Source organism: Diadema setosum, chromosome 11 (genome assembly GCF_964275005.1).
Source record: "Diadema setosum chromosome 11, eeDiaSeto1, whole genome shotgun sequence".
Classification (NCBI taxonomy): domain Eukaryota; kingdom Metazoa; phylum Echinodermata; class Echinoidea; order Diadematoida; family Diadematidae; genus Diadema; species Diadema setosum.
Window position 1 is genome coordinate 20907655 of NC_092695.1, and position 16373 is coordinate 20924027.

At 41.3% G+C, this 16373-nt stretch overlaps 1 protein-coding gene across 1 annotated transcript in view; it reads left to right on the plus strand.

Moving 5' to 3' along the window:
* The window catches only part of LOC140234670 (E3 ubiquitin-protein ligase HERC2-like), a 104796-nt gene that overhangs the window by 84272 nt on the left and 4151 nt on the right, over nt 1–16373 (plus strand). Inside the window, exons 56-74 of the mRNA XM_072314702.1 lie at nt 64–171; nt 1290–1484; nt 2014–2566; nt 3027–3157; nt 3738–3863; nt 4950–5221; nt 5892–6090; nt 6632–6846; nt 7689–7866; nt 8372–8625; nt 9312–9451; nt 9972–10067; nt 10670–10968; nt 11854–12079; nt 12620–12814; nt 13424–13558; nt 14216–14384; nt 15110–15215; nt 15907–16119. Of these exons, the coding sequence (XP_072170803.1) occupies nt 64–171; nt 1290–1484; nt 2014–2566; nt 3027–3157; nt 3738–3863; nt 4950–5221; nt 5892–6090; nt 6632–6846; nt 7689–7866; nt 8372–8625; nt 9312–9451; nt 9972–10067; nt 10670–10968; nt 11854–12079; nt 12620–12814; nt 13424–13558; nt 14216–14384; nt 15110–15215; nt 15907–16119 (3810 nt within the window). The remainder of the gene's footprint in view (nt 1–63; nt 172–1289; nt 1485–2013; nt 2567–3026; nt 3158–3737; nt 3864–4949; nt 5222–5891; nt 6091–6631; nt 6847–7688; nt 7867–8371; nt 8626–9311; nt 9452–9971; nt 10068–10669; nt 10969–11853; nt 12080–12619; nt 12815–13423; nt 13559–14215; nt 14385–15109; nt 15216–15906; nt 16120–16373) is intronic.

The window sequence follows — 16373 nt, forward strand, 5'->3', positions numbered from 1 at the left end:
CTTGGATGAAAGTTATATGATTAGTGTGCATAAAGAGCATTGTGATTTTTTACTTGGAACCAGCTGCCTCCGGACTTCGACTCTGACAGACCGGGACCATCCAGTATGAACAGCTACAACAGACATTCCTCCATCTCCATTGTGACAGAGACAATTACCAGCGCTGATCAGGTGAGTGGTACTGACCATCATGTGATCGCAGTTACTCTTTCCATCACAAAGCAACTTCAACCCCATGTCAGAGAAAACATTCCCATGATTAAATCATCTGTTATCACTGTACTCGGTCATAACAGATTTTCTCACTTCAATACATTCAAGTAGATGCAATGAAAAAGATAGATAGATAGATAGATAGATAGATAGATAGATAGATAGATAGATAGATAGATAGATAGATAGATAGATAGATAGATAGATAGACAGATAGATAGATCGATCTTGGTTTATTTTATCAAAAGGAAATACATAGCAGCCCAGAGGCTGAATTGCGTGTTCTTGATGTAAATATACATACGAAGCAAAACTATACGATACTATAATCATTCACATTAAACAATCTATCAAAAAAATTAAGCCTTATTACATATTCATATACTACAAATACAATTCTCTTTCAAAATACAATATTCCATCAACAACTAATTGCACATAAATAATTACTGCAGAAAGCAATTGATTTAGAGTATCATAAGAGTATCATAAGATGCTAAAATACCATCATTTCATCACTGTTGTTTGAATGAATGTTATAGTTGGATTTAAGAATGAAATAGATACTGTATTTGCTCAAATAAAAATGCCTTGTGTTGGTTAACGTACAGTATTTTCAATATATATGAAGTATTCATATAAATCTCTTTGTGGAGCCAACAAACTTTCAGTAATTCATCATAATCTTTGAGCTGAGACTTATTCTTTGCCTTGTGATTACAGGTAATATGTTTATGTTCACTAAAAAATACATAGCAAAGACATCCTGAATACTTCTCTGAACATAAAGTTATACTGGTGATCATGCCAAGTACTATCATGTCATCCTCATCATTATCAACACTATTATCAGTATCAGTATCATATTGATCATCATCATCTTCATCATCTTTATCATTCATATTATGTCTGGGAAGGAATAAAGAGCAGGAAACACTGACACATAAAATTGAAAAGAATTATTTCACCAATGAGAGCAGAGTGTGCATCATCTGACTTCTCTCTCTCCCATCACCACCCCCACCCCCCACTTCATCCCCCACCCTACCTCCTTACCCCACCTATCTCTGCCGTAGGTGACAAGTCCGGAGGACCAGGGAGGCGGTTCCATCATAGCTCCCAGCCTGGACGAGTTTACGGGCAAGCTGCAACCGGACGACGCCCGCATCCTGGTGGACCTGCTGAAGCTGGCCGTAGCTAGCCGCTGCGGAGAGCACAGCCAGCAGGCTATCTCGGATACCCTCACAGCTATGGCCAAGGCCTACCCAGAGGTAACTTGTCAAGAGTCTTGATGGGGACCAGACAGTGGGCTACTTTCAACTTAGCATGATGTCTCAGTTTGCAAAGAAGGAAGATGTTTTATTTATAATCATCTAGCAACATGGACAGAAAGAGAACAGCTGTTTTATTTCATTAAAAAAACAACTTTGAAATAGCTCCTCAGTCAGTAGCACTTGAATACAGCCAATATTTTCATTTCTTTCTTCAATAAAATGGTCCACTGCATGATACTGTTAGATCAGAAACGTTCACGAAATGAAACTTTTGCAAATTGGAACCAATGGCCATTTTGGCAGCTTGAAACTTTCACAAATCGCCCCTGGCATTCAGTTCATTGTGTAGAAAAAGACTTTCACATGTATTTTATTATCGCGAACCTTAGCTACTCGCGAAAGTTTCCTGCATGCAAAAATTTATGATTTTACTGTATGCATGACACATTGTTAACAAGAAGAACCTGGAGTGTGCAAAAGGACTGGCTAAGCGGGAAATTTATTTTGCTGTGTGCCTTCTTTACAGGTTGCAGACATGCTGCTTGAGCTATGTGTGACTGAGCTTGAAGATGTAGCAGCAGACACCAAGGCTGGTCACTCAGCCATGCAACCAGTCGTCCAGGAGAGTTCCCATCCCTATGCCGATGACACCACACTGACCGGCAACGTCCGCATCCCCGGTGCCGAGGCGCTGAGGGTGGAGTTCGACAGGCAGTGCTCGACGGAGCGCCGGCACGACCCCCTGACAGTCATGGACGGGGCGGGTCGCACTGTGTCGGTACGCTCGGGCCGTGAGTGGTCGGACTGGTCGGCAGAGCTGCGCATCGCTGGTGATGAGCTCAAGTGGAAGTTCACCAGTGACGGCTCAGTCAATGGCTGGGGATGGCGGATGACCGTCTTCCCCATTATGCCGGCTGCCGCCCCCAAACACCTGCTGTCTGACCGCGCCATCCTGTCACAGCCATCGATCGACCTCGTGACCTGCCTGCTGGATTTCAGGCTAGAGGCCAGCACTGATAAGAAGGTCATGCCAAGGCTGGCGGCTGCCCTGGCTGCTTGTGCCCAACTCAGCACACTAGGTCAGTTATTACTCCATCCATTGCTCACATAAAACATATTTTGAAATTCACATCATCAATCAATGCAGTGATGTTTTTTCGTTGTTTGTACCAGGTAGTCCACTACTTTAACATGAATAGACCAGTTCGCAGTTAGCAATGGTTCAAGTGACTCCAAATTTTAAACCATCAAAACAAAACAGTTTTAAAGCCGGATATCACCCACTTACGTAATCCAACTTGCTTTTATGTTAACAAACTTGCTTGAATGTTTAGAAAAGTTCTTTCACTGCAAAGTAAAGGAACCACTCAGGTACTGTCCTTGACATTCCTTATTACAACTCTGTGCTTCATTATGTCATATTTCTGAGCTGACCTTTACCTGCTCATGCGCAGAATGTAAATCCAAACTGGCATATTGCTATGAGTTGATTACCTATACAATTTTTTTTCCCTTCATCATTGTCCCCCAAAAATTCAGCTGCTGCACAGAGGATGTGGGCCCTTCAACGTTTGCGGAAGCTGATAGCCACAGAGTACAAGGGTCACCTGAATGTTGATGCTATCCTGGGCCAGCATGAGTCACAGTCTGACAGTTCATCACAGTTTGGGGTGGGTCTTCAATTCATATTCTCCGTCTTTAAGAGCCTGCAGAGAATTGTATTCCTTGTACTTGTAGTAAGCATCATAGTAATCCCTCTATGTATTCATCTTTTCTGTGGTTTCAGTAAAATATTAAATGTCATTTGATTTTGTTCTATTTTATACATTTCATTTATGTTATATTATGTTTTCAATGATCATAATATCTCCTATATAGCAAACAAAGCACAAATATTCTGTATGTATACAGAACTACAGGAATACCCTACTAATTACTATACTGGCTTGTGGGGAAAAGAGAAAGTAATATCTTTTACCATACGAAAAATATGAATACATGTATATAGTTGTTTTTTTTTTTAACATTACTTGTCCCAGATTTCCAGTATATTTGTACCAAAACAACAAAAAGAAAAGGTAACAGCATACCTATACACATTGCTTGGATCAGCAGCATTTACCGACAGGCTGCCGCAATGTTAGACAGAGAGTTTGGGTTCTGCAATCCTTTTTTTTTTTTTTTAAGTTAAAGGGTGCATTCATTCTATTTGTAAGTATCTTGTGTGTGTGTGTGTTTTAATCCTGATAGGATTTCAGTGGTACAGCCCTGGCGGCATTGGTGAAGGGCCTCCCCGAGGCACTCCAGAGGCAGTATGAGTACGAAGACCCCATCGTGAGGGGCGGCAAACACCTCCTGCACAGCCCCTTCTTCAAGGTCAGTGAACTTTTATATGATGACAGCACCTCATCACCTTACAGCATTATTTTATAAACAATTAACAGCGAAATCAGTTTCTCATGAAAACATGAAATTCAAAATGTACAGACCATCCTTATATTAGTCTCATTTCGATGATCTTTTTTTCTTTTCTTTTTTTTTTGCTGTTCTGGGTATTTGTACTTTACTTATTGAAGTAACTTAAACATTGACTGTACTTCTCCTTTAAGCTCTTCCATTGTATCAAGAACATTTGTGTGATATATTGCAGTCTTTCATGGAAGTATTCATTTGCTTGTCATGATAACAGTTTTGGTGAAGAAAAAAAAATGTCTGAATAGTGCTAAATCCAACTTCACAGAGAGTATTTGGTCTCAAGTAGAGCTCATGACTTGATATGATGTTTGCATCGTATTGATGACAACATGTGAACAGTTGTAAGATAACATGATTTTTAGCGTTCGTGCAATACACATGGTAGTTTGTGGACAATTTAGAATTGCTTGTACAGATATGTGATGACAGATTTATTGATGATTAATGTCTGAATAGTGCTAAATCCAACTTCACAGAGAGTATTTGGTCTCAAGTAGAGCTCATGACTTGATATGATGTTTGCATCGTATTGATGACAACATGTGAACAGTTGTAAGATAACATGATTTTTAGCGTTCGTGCAATACACATGGTAGTTTGTGGACAATTTAGAATTGCTTGTACAGATATGTGATGACAGATTTATTGATGATTCTAGGACTCTGCAAAGTTTGTTAACTCTGATGTTCATACAGTTGTCAGTTTCTATGTATCATGATTATCTTATGATGAGATATTAATGGTACAGGGATTGATGTTCGTCTTGAGAATTCCTCCAAGTAGAAAGAATTTGTAAACTCTTTTTTTTTGCATGTGGAAGAAACAAATCGAATTGAATTGAAAAATAGAATGGTGGAATACAGCCACGTTGATTCATTTGAAATTTGAAATGTTATTACAGTTGAGTAAACCTTCACTTTGTGTGTCCCAGCCCACCACATTTGAGTACTGATTTAACTTTTTTTTTTTACTCCGATGGCAACAAAGGTTCTGGTGGCCCTGGCCTGCGACCTCCAGCTCGACTCGCTCCCGTGCTGCGCCGAGTCCCACCGCTGGGCCTGGTTCCGGCGCTACTGCATGGCGGCGCGGGTCTCCGAGTCGCTGGAGAACCGCGCCCCGCTCCACAAGACCTTCGCCGAGGAGGTGCTGAAGAAAGTGACGCAGATCAGTGCCGACTGGGAGGAGTTGTCACGGGAACACGAGGACCACCACGTCTTCAAGCGGGAGCAGGACGAGCAGATTCTGCTGTGGATGAACAGGTGAGGGAGCTCTCCAAAAGTGGAAGTTTTAAAAATGGTTTCAATCTTTGCAACACAGCAACAGGACTATAGGTCAGAATGTTGACAGTTACAAGACTTCATGCAGGCAGTGATGGTCCATTAAAGGAATTTGTAGATGATGATATTGTAATTTGTCAGTTTGGATAGTGACTGTTGCCTCTGACACATATGAATGATAGCAGTGATGTTGTGGATGTCATTTTGATAAATGATGATTATGGTGGTGACTATTTTACAAATTGTAATGATTATGATGAATGGCACAAAGGACTTATGGTTGTTGTTGGAGATGGACAAATACAAGCGTATAGAGAATTTGTTGGTGTGTTTTTTTTTTGTTTTGTTTTGTTTTTTTTTTGAGGATATCAAAAAATAAAAATCATGTGAGTTGCAAAAGTGGAAAGATGTATTAAATGATTGTCATCCACCATTCCAAACTTGAGACAGGCTACATCCTGTATGTCTTTGAACAACAACTTGCTGAAATAAAAGATAAAATTTTTGTATAAAATCAAATTCAATTTCTTTGTTGTGTTGGAAATCAAAAAATAAATGTTCTACACTTCCCGTAATTGTATATATACGTATTTCCATTTTGTATTCATTTCATCATTTGTGTTTTTGTGTCATTTCCTTTTGTTATTTGCAGACGGCCAGACGACTGGACTCTGTCTTGGGGAGGGAGTGGCACCATCTATGGCTGGGGTCACAACCACCGGGGTCAACTAGGGGGCATTGAGGGGGCAAAGGTGAAGGTACCGACGGCCATTGAGTCCTTGACAGCCCTGAGACCCATCCAGATTGTAGGAGGGGAGCAGACTCTGTTTGCTGTAACTGCTGATGGCAAGGTGAAGAAATATGCAGTGTGCCAGCCGCCACATAAATGCATCAAGATTCACTTAATTCTTTTTGAGCACATAGGGTTGCAAGAATTTTCTCGATGATGAGATGATTAAGGTCTTGTGTGCAAACGTGACAGCAGCGACAGCATTTTGCATTGATACCTAAAGTCACATTGCACAAACCGCTGATGAATTGTGTATATTGTGAAAGAATGATATAAACAAATGCATATGAACATGCATGTATGCCATGCTTGTGCTTGATTTTCCATTCTTTTCAAAATTTCCTCTCTAAATTCCCCGTAACACCACAAGTACTTACTGCTTACACAAAAGATTGTTCTAGCAAGAGCATGGTCATAAATTGAAAAGTGTACCCTGTCAGTGTGCCCTCATCATGACAAAATGTGAAGAGATCTCAAATGGTTCTAGCCTGATGGTTATATTTGACTTATGTCTAATCATACAAAATTTGAATAAAGACAAACAAATGGAGCTGGTGGATTGAGATCTTAACGATATTTCCTGTTCTGATTTTTCTCCCCAGCTGTATGCAACGGGATATGGAGCTAGTGGTCGGCTTGGCATCGGAGGAACGGATTCTGTGTCCACGCCCACCCTCTTGGAGTCCATCCAACATGTGCACATCAAGAAAGTCGCTGTCAACTCGGGAGGCAAGCATGCCCTCGCTCTGTCAGTGGAGGGAGAGGTGTACTCCTGGGGCGAGGGAGAGGACGGCAAGCTGGGTCACGGCAACAGAACGTAAGAATGACATCTTTTGTGTTGTTGACGTTTGATGAGGAGTTGCAATGCCCGAGGTAACCTCTGGCACAAGCTTTGAGCATATTTCCAACTCGTAGATCTGTGTGGATGACCTTGGGGAAGTACACATGTAAATGGGAGATACAAAACACATTCACTCAAGTGCCTTGCTACATGAGATGATGTAAACTGTGTCAACGTGTCCTAATGGCATAAAGAACAGGTGATAACTAGAAAAGCACTCAGAGAGCACAGACATCCACCAAGCAGCTCATTTCCATCCATACACGTATGCTGAAATTTGCCCAATTTCCCAAATTAATGGTAAAGCAACTCAGAAGCCTGTGCTTATTTCATTAGCTTCCCGCTGCATGCAGCTTGAACTCCTAAGTTCATGTACCTTTTTCCCCAAAAGATACAGAATCCATCAAATATTCCGTAAAATTTCCAGATCATTACTTGAATTTAATCATCTGTTCTGTTTGTCATTATGAAGTTTTCCTGCAAGTTTCATCCACATCCGTTCACAACTTTTGGAGTTATTTTGCACACAGACAAACTAACAAAAGCCAGCAAAAAACGTAATCTCCTTCCTTGGTGGAGGTAATGAGTGAGTAGTGCTGTAAGATCACATTTTGACCTCAACTTTGACTGTTGCATTTTAGCTTGACTTACAGAGTATGAGAGTTAATATGATTTCTAGGGTTTCTACTAGATATAGGGTTTCTACTAGATAAAAATCTTACTATGACAATCTCCCATGAGAATTTCATTTGTTGAAGAAACCTGTTGTGCCCAGGGAAGCCTTGTCACAAATTCCACTGTTTTATTGTTTTGTGCAGGCAATGCGACCGACCACGAGTCATTGAGAGCCTGCGTGGCAAGGAGGTCATTGACATCGCCTGTGGCGGTGCGCACAGCGCCTGCATCACTTCCAGCGGTGAGCTCTACACGTGGGGCAAAGGTCGCTACGGGCGTCTGGGTCACGGGGACAGCGAAGACCAGCTCCGACCCAAATTTGTAAGTTTTGGTGCACCAGAGATTTCTGATATTGTATATACCTGTTGAGCACTACAAGTGAGGCTAAGTTTCAGTGCTTGGAAAGTGAATAAATGTTGGCTTCACATGCCAGCCCTGAGATAATCATATTCAACAATCAATGATATCAATGATATCACTCAGTAGTTCGCTATCAGCTCACAAACTTGAGTTTGGTTGGAGATCAGTCTATTGATGCACTTTTATTCCAGAGTAGCAAGTAGATGTTTAAGTTTTTTTTTTTTTAGAATTCTGGAGAATAAAAAGCAACATTGGCACCACGAATCCTCATCACTTAGCAGGCTACTTATGCACAGCCACAATGCTGAAGGAGAGTGAGTGTTTTTGTTCTACGCGCTATTCACAATCTCTCGTGCAACAGTCTCTAGTGAGTGCTGAGCAATTCTTGTCTCTCCATGTCGATCTCATGCATATTGATGAGTTGTCTGATATATTGACCTGAATACATGCATATTCATGATGCTAGGTTGATGCCCTGAAGAGCTACCGCGTCACAGACGTCGCATGCGGCAGCGGTGACTCACAGACGCTATGCATCACGGACGACGACAACGTGTGGTCCTGGGGGGATGGGGACTACGGCAAGCTGGGGCGGGGCGGCAGCGACGGCTGCAAAGTGCCGCAAAAAATCGATGCCCTTGCCAACATCGGTGTCTGTAAGGTGGAGTGCGGGTCCCAGTTTTCTATCTCCCTGACCAAATCTGGCTGTGTCTACACCTGGTGAGTAGGTTGGACCTTTTTTCGTGGGGAGGGAGGGGCCATATTTGACAGGGAGTAATTGTACACTTACATTTACCCTCTGAAGTGATACAGAAGTGGGACTGTATCCTCATTTGCATGCTTTTCTGTTCCCACAAAGGATCCAGAATTTATTAGTCATTGTGTATGTACATGCAATAGTGTTTTGAAATTCATGTCAAAAAGAAAAATGTCAACATTCTTGTGTCATAACTTTGATGCAAAGATTGACTGAAAGGTGTGAATTTCAGGAAAAGGAAAAAACATGTGGAACAAACAATGAAGTGTGGGCATTGTTCGGATCAGTGTGGTATGTGAAAATGTACTACTAGTATTCAATTCTAATTTTGACGTGTAGGCACAGTGATACAACAAGATACACATTCTTGTCGAAACAAGATACTCTGAAATATGTGTTGGGATGAAATGCTGTATCTAATTTCCTGAAGGAAAGTGCTGGAACATAAGCTTTGGCAGAGAAGGATATGATCATACTCTGTGTCAGAAAATGTGACATGGGCTTTCATGAATATCATTCATAAGCGAGATAGGAAAAGTCCCTTTGGACAAGAGCCTCATGTGGCTGATACAACTACCCCCAAGTACGTGAATGCGGTATTGAATTATTGCCGAGCTGACAGCGATTTCATTTATTCGTTCCTTTTCAGGGGCAAAGGCGACTACCACCGGTTGGGTCACGGATCGGATGATCACGTGCGGCGCCCCCGTAAGGTGGCTGCCCTGCAAGGCAAAAAGATTATCTCCATAGCAACTGGCTCTCTCCACTGTGTTGCTTGCAGTGATCAAGGTAAGATACATACCTCCTGGTTATGAATAGGATGTGAAATTATTTATCTGGATTTTCTTTACCCACTTTTACTCGACACATATCAAATTTTACTCTCTTTTTATGGAAGCTACTTTCTTGGTGAATGTATTTGTGGAAGGATAGGTTAAGCCTCATTGATGATGAAATAGAGGAAAATTATTTTTTGATGATAAATGCACATTGAAGGATATATATCATGGAATGAAAGTAGAAGTTGTTAAGTCTTAGTTAAAAAAAGTTTGTGTAATTGTAAATTGAGCTGAAAGTGGCATATTCTGCCTCACACATATTACATCATTTAGATTGCAATATACCTATTTTATATCTGTATTCATTGATTATACTAGGCAAAGATTATGTAATTGTAAAGCGAGTTGAAAATGACATATTCTGCACATGCAACATATTGTATCATGTAGACTTGACTGTAACTTTGTATGTAGTCATTCATCTTTTGTGCTTCCCCCCCCCCCACCTCACTCACTGCGATTACCACTAGGAGAAGTGTACACGTGGGGAGACAATGACGAGGGTCAGCTGGGCGACGGGACGACCAATGCGATCCAAAGACCCAGGATAGTCACTGCGCTACAAGGTAGGCCAGGGCAGTACAGCACCATACCTTCTATAGACAAGGAGAATATTTGGTTTAATCTCAGCCATTCAATCACTCTCTCACTTCATGGGGCAGCTGACTTTATTCCGCCTCAAAGTCTTTTAAGAACACCTTGAATTCATTTAAAAATACCCCTTTTTGGAGGGGGAGGGGAAGGGGTTGAATGATTATGAGGTGATATTGTAACCTTTAATTATTCAGTACTAAGATTCAAACTCTTAATCCTACATTTCCGTCTGTGTTTGATTAGTATGCATTGCTCCCCTTTAAAGGTGTTTACTGTAATGACAATTTTTTTGTCTGAAGGGTGGGTTGGCCTACGTAACTCCACAATGCTTGCTACCAGTGTACAAACATTGCTCATTGAATATGTATCATGACACTTGCCACGAAAGTGCATCGGAACATTGTATATAAATGAGAATGGGTAATTTACACCATTTGTGTCTAGCTAAAATCCTTATGAACACTGTCGGACAATTATGGCCAATTCACCACTTCAGTCATTTCAACTGAGCTTACCCCTTCTTTCTTTCATTGACTCTTCCATCTCACACTCTCGCCCACTTTGAATCACCCAGACAAGAAGATCACCAACGTGGCCTGCGGCTCTGCCCACACCGTCGCCTGGTCGACCAGCAAGCCGCTGCATGCCGGCCGCCTCCCGCAGACCGTTCCCATGGAGTACAACCTGCTCAAGGACATCCCCATCCCTGTGGTCCGGAACCGCCTGGTCCTCCTACACCACTTCTCCGAGCTCTTCTGCCCCTCCATCCCCATGTTCGACATGCGGGACAAACCCGACACCTCATCCGCTGCAGGGATGGGCATCCTGGTGGGAATCGATGCCCTCCGAGGCCTGCTGGTGTCCTCCGGCAAGGTGAGGGATGATAACTTTAAAAATTGTGAATCAATCCAAATACAATTTCAGGGTATGAAACTGTAACTTATTACCCACATCTTACAGAAAACCCATCCAGTTTGCTTCAGTTTTCAAAGCAAAGAGAAATGAGGGGTTTCGTAGAGCATGTCTAGAATCCCTTCCCTCCAATTTCTGTCCATTGTGTTCACACATTAATATGCAGTTCCAAGAGCATCCAAGTGCATAACATGGAAGAATCAGACCTATGACGTATGTTACAATGTTCCACATTTCTATGTGAAAACTTAACCACATTGAATGGGGTTTTCTGCATAATATAGCTTAGATGTAACACAGTTGTATTTTAAGACCCGAAGTAGCATTTAGACAGTTTAATCATATTGGAAGTTATCAATGCGAAAATCCGATTGTAATTTTTTTGGGACATACTGTATACACACATGTCACTATAGCATGCACACACGATCACACAGCTGCCTCCACTCAAAAGCCTTTGCAATAGCAAGCATGGTTGGAACAGAGTTGGTTTGGACCACAGTTCACTGAATGTAGCACTGTGTTATAAGATAATTCATAACATTTAAATAATTTGGAGGAACTGCTTTGCAAAAAAATTCAAAAGAGGAGTAAATATATGTGAAAGTATTCAAATTGAGGCAAAATACAATACTTCAGGAGTCAGGACACTCCCAGCTTTACCATATTTTGCTTATGTGTATATTTCTTGACAGGCTTGAGAATGTAAATTATACACTGTAGGTGCCCCATTCATACAGATGTAAGCTTAGCATTGTGCATTGTAAAGTGTTCATGTATGTTTGACTTGCAGAGCAAGTTTGATAATATATATCTTTTGCATGTCATGGTATAATTGATTTTTAGGAAGCGGCATTCCGCAAGGTCGTCCAGGCAACCATGGTGCGCGACCGCCAGCACGGGCCTGTCATTGAGTTGAACCGTATCCAGGTCAAGAGGTCGCGGAGCAAGGGCGGCCTGGCGGGGGCCGACGGCACCAAGTCAGTCTTTGGCCAGGCCTGCTCCAAGCTGAGCCAGTTTGGTTCAGACAGCCTCCTCCTCCCGCACCGCGTTTGGAAGGTCAAATTCATAGGTCAGTTTCATCTCACCCCCCTCTCCCTCCTCATCGCCCCCCCCCCTTCCCTTTGTGCTGTTTGCAGTTGCACTTGTTACTTTGCCATGTACTATGGTTTGATTTGATGAAGTATTTTACTCCATTGAATTAAGCTTCAATTCGAAATTTACCCTACAAATGAAAAGGACCTCTACTATTTCTGGTTACACATTGCTCGAGATATGATTAGAAAATCTGTAATTGTTGTAATTCGTAATTCAGTGTTTTTGTGGATGATATTTAAGGACGATAATTAGCTAAATATCACATTTCCTTCTGTAATCAATGATGTTTGTTGTGATAAAGTGATTGTGAAGACCCAGCTAAATGGGTAGTTTGCAGTATTTCTTACCTAGTCTCAGTCTGAAATTACCCGATTAGTAGTAGAGTAAAAGACCGTTACAATGTTATGGTTGAAATTGATTTGAAAGAAATTTGTCATCAATTTGAGCTTCATATCAGCGAAACTTTTTGAAGAGCAATTTAACATTCCAACTTGCAACTTTTTGTTTGTCATAGGGGAGAGCGTAGATGACTGTGGCGGCGGCTACAGTGAATCCATTGCCGAGATGTGCGACGAGCTGCAGAACGGCTCCGTCCCACTCCTGGTGCTGACCCCCAACGGGAGGGACGAGGCCGGGGCCAACCGGGACTGCTTCCTACTCAACCCCCTGGCCAGGTCTCCCGCCCACCAGAGCATGTTCAAGTTCCTCGGTAAGTGGGCAGTCGGGTTGTACTCGTCAAACTGGCCATTTCCCCTCATCAAGGCTGTATGATTCAAATCATATTGCCCCCTCTTTGATTGAAGGAGACCTCCAAATGATTTTCAGACTTTTACATTTGAACAACTATGAATTAGTTATACCGAGTACAGAGTTTCAGAATTTATAGTGATTGGGATAAGGAATAAGAATGTTTTAAAAATTTATAACAAATTATGTTTTCAAAATTTATAACAAATTGCAATGAATAAAGATGATGACATGGCTGCCTCACCATAAAAATGCTGGAGTTGGGGCTCAAGGAAGCAGAACAAAAGGAGAAAGCATGCATAAATTCTACACAAGTGAACTTGTTAATCAAGTGATATTGTAGTGGAATTCACATTGCTACGTTACTGAAATGTGTGAGCCTCCTTTGTCATCTTTGTTCAGCGTATTATGTTTTGGGGTTTTCAGAGTATTGGTTTCTCTGCTCAAGGACCACAATAGATCCCACAAAACTGTATGTGGCACGATCGATTTATGTACTACCTGAAGTGAAATTATATAAATTGTCTGCAATGCCCCTTTAATGTCTTTGTTTTTCTTTTGATGGTTGCAGGCATTCTGATGGGAATAGCCATCAGGACGGGCAGTCCACTCAGCCTCTCACTGGCTGAACCGGTGTGGAAACAGCTGGCCGGCATGCCTCTCACTGTGGCTGACATCACAGAGGTGGACAAGGACTACGTTGCTGGTGAGAGATTAGAATCACTGGAATTGCACTATACCCTCTACTTTTCTGAACGAATCCTTGCAAAAAAAAAAGGACAACAATAAATCATTGGAATCACATTATATCCATTACATTTCTGTGTGCATCCTTGAAAAAGACCCCAGCATACTACATTTCTGTGAATCCTTGAAAAAGACAGTAAACAAACAATCACTGAAATCACTCTATATTCACTACTTTTTTTTGTGTGTGAATCCTTAAAAAAAAGACAGCAAAAGGTCAAACCCTTTCATGAAACCTTCATGTAAAATGCTCTTAGCGTCATTTTGATTAAAGCCTGACTGATCATGACTGGAAAACAAAATGCCCCTTTTAAAGTTCACATTTCACATCTGATGACTGTTGATCCAGCCCTGCATTTAATGCCAGAGGGACTCAGATAATTCATTCAGTTATTGTGCCTTGATATCCCAGTATTTGGGAATACCCACACCAAGTATCAGCCTGGGCATCTCTTGATGTTGTTTGTCATGGCTCTTTTTTTTTTTCTCGATGGAATGACAACATTCTTGTTTTCTCTGTCTCTGATCTATTTTTAAACAAACATTCTATCTTATTTTTTGTGTGTTTGTCTTTTTTTTTTCCCCTTTCCATTTGTCCCTCTCTCTTGAAATCCAGGCCTGATGTGTATCCGTGACATGGAGTCAGAGGCTGAAGCCTTCAGTCAGATGGACATGCCGTACAGCACACCAAGTGCCACGGGCCAAGACATACCCCTCAACACCAAGTACTCCAGGATCACGGTGGAGAACAGGAATGAATACGTCCGTGCTGCCCTCAACTACAGGTGAGGTCTCATTTCGAGATGAATTATTGGGTCATTATGAGCAACAGTTCAGTTCGAGGCTGTTGCATACTTGGAGAAGTGGTAACCTGTCTTTCCACCTTTGGCCTACATTCCATCTTGTATTAGTATAAGGCACTCTCCTCACTTATGTATACAATTGTAACAGTGGAACCTAGTTATAAAGTAGTGGAATGTGAGAGAGCCCTCTTATAATAAGATGAATTGGCAGGTCTCAATTTTTATATATCTTTGTTTGTCTCTTTATGTATTTCTTCTTCTTCTTTTTTTAACCCTGATATATTGAGAAACCTGATGTAAGCTATGAGTCTGTAGAATTCAAGTTTAGGCAGAATTAAAATTTCATTTTTTGCGACTTAAGACTCCTTTTGACGGAGCGCATCACATATTCATTTGTCTTTTGTGTTTTCCCCCACCTCACTCACTGTCATTACCACTAGGAGAAGTGTACATGTGGGGAGACAACATAATTGTCATGGTTTTTAGGTCTTCATTATAAAAAGTTACCCTGTTTTTAATTTTCATCTCTTCTTGTCAACTTTGACTACACCAAGTAACTACAGATGTACATTTGTACCATGTGGTCCAACGCATGTTGTACGATTTATCGTCAAGCGTAGAGATCCACTGTTTCTGCTGTCCTGCATAGATCTGTGTGTGGTGTGTTTATATCACATCATATTTTTGTTCATATTTTTTTTTAACAGGTTGACAGAATTTGATGACCAGGTCCACTGGGTGAGAGAGGGCATGGCGAGGGTCATCCCGGTGCCTCTTCTCTCCCTCTTCACTGGGTCTGAGCTGGAGACTATGGTAGGACCTCATGACCTTATGACCTTTGTAGAAAGAGAGAGAGAGAGAGAAGAGATGCAAGAAGAGTGATGGAGATATTGAGATGGAGAGAGAGAGAAATTAAAAAAAAAAAAGAAAAAAATAGAGAAAGTGGGGGAAAATGAGAGACTCTGCGGAGAGAAGCAGACCTAGACAGAAGTATGTATCCATAAGACAGTTCAAGGCTATACCATGTCATCTATGTGTTTGATATATGTGTGGATTGAAAAAAAAAAAAAGAGAGAAAATAGAGTAAAAGGAAATGTGTACGATGTGAGTGTTAACAAATATTACTTCAAAATGCATGAAAATGCATCATTATTATTATAATAATTTTGAATTGGACAAATTAAGTAAAAAAAAAAAAAAGAAGAAAAGAAAAGCAGTACATCTGAGATGAACTATGAACGAATTCTGATACTCCTATTAGCAGACAGAGAATGTCTGTCAAACACTTCTAAAAAGGAAAAGGAAAAAGGCCAGATTTGTCATAATTCTTCCTTTTTTCATATTCTTTGTGGCATTTTTTTAGAGTTATTTGTACTTGCATTTGATTTGACAGATGTTTCGAAATCAACTGTCACATGTTTTGTATCAAAAGACAATTTTCTTTTTTAAAAGGAGAAAAAAAGAAATAAAACAAAAACAATGTGTTCTCCCTGCTGCCTGTTAGGTCTGTGGTAGCCCAGATATTCCCCTGGACCTCCTGAAGTCGGTGGCGACCTACAAGGGCATCGACGCCTCAGCCCCGCTGGTTACGTGGTTCTGGGAGATCATGGAAGACTTCACCAACAACGAGCGCTCCCTCTTTCTGCGCTTCGTCTGGGGACGCACCCGCCTCCCACGCACCATCGCCGACTTTCGCGGCCGGGACTTTGTCCTGCAGGTCAGTGTCCCCCAACCAAAGTCTCTTTAATACTTTTCCATTTGAGATGGTGTGCCTTTGTTCATTCATGTAAAAAGCAAACATGCACCCTGTTCTCTTAGCCTTTGCTTTCACGGACCAGATTTATGTAGTTTGATTCATTTGAAAGGCAAACTTGCAAATTTATTTTTGACCTTATTTTTGGGGGCCAGTTTCAATAGGGAAAGAAAATAGAGACTGAAATTAGTCTGATTTTTAAAAGCTTTTGCTCCTTG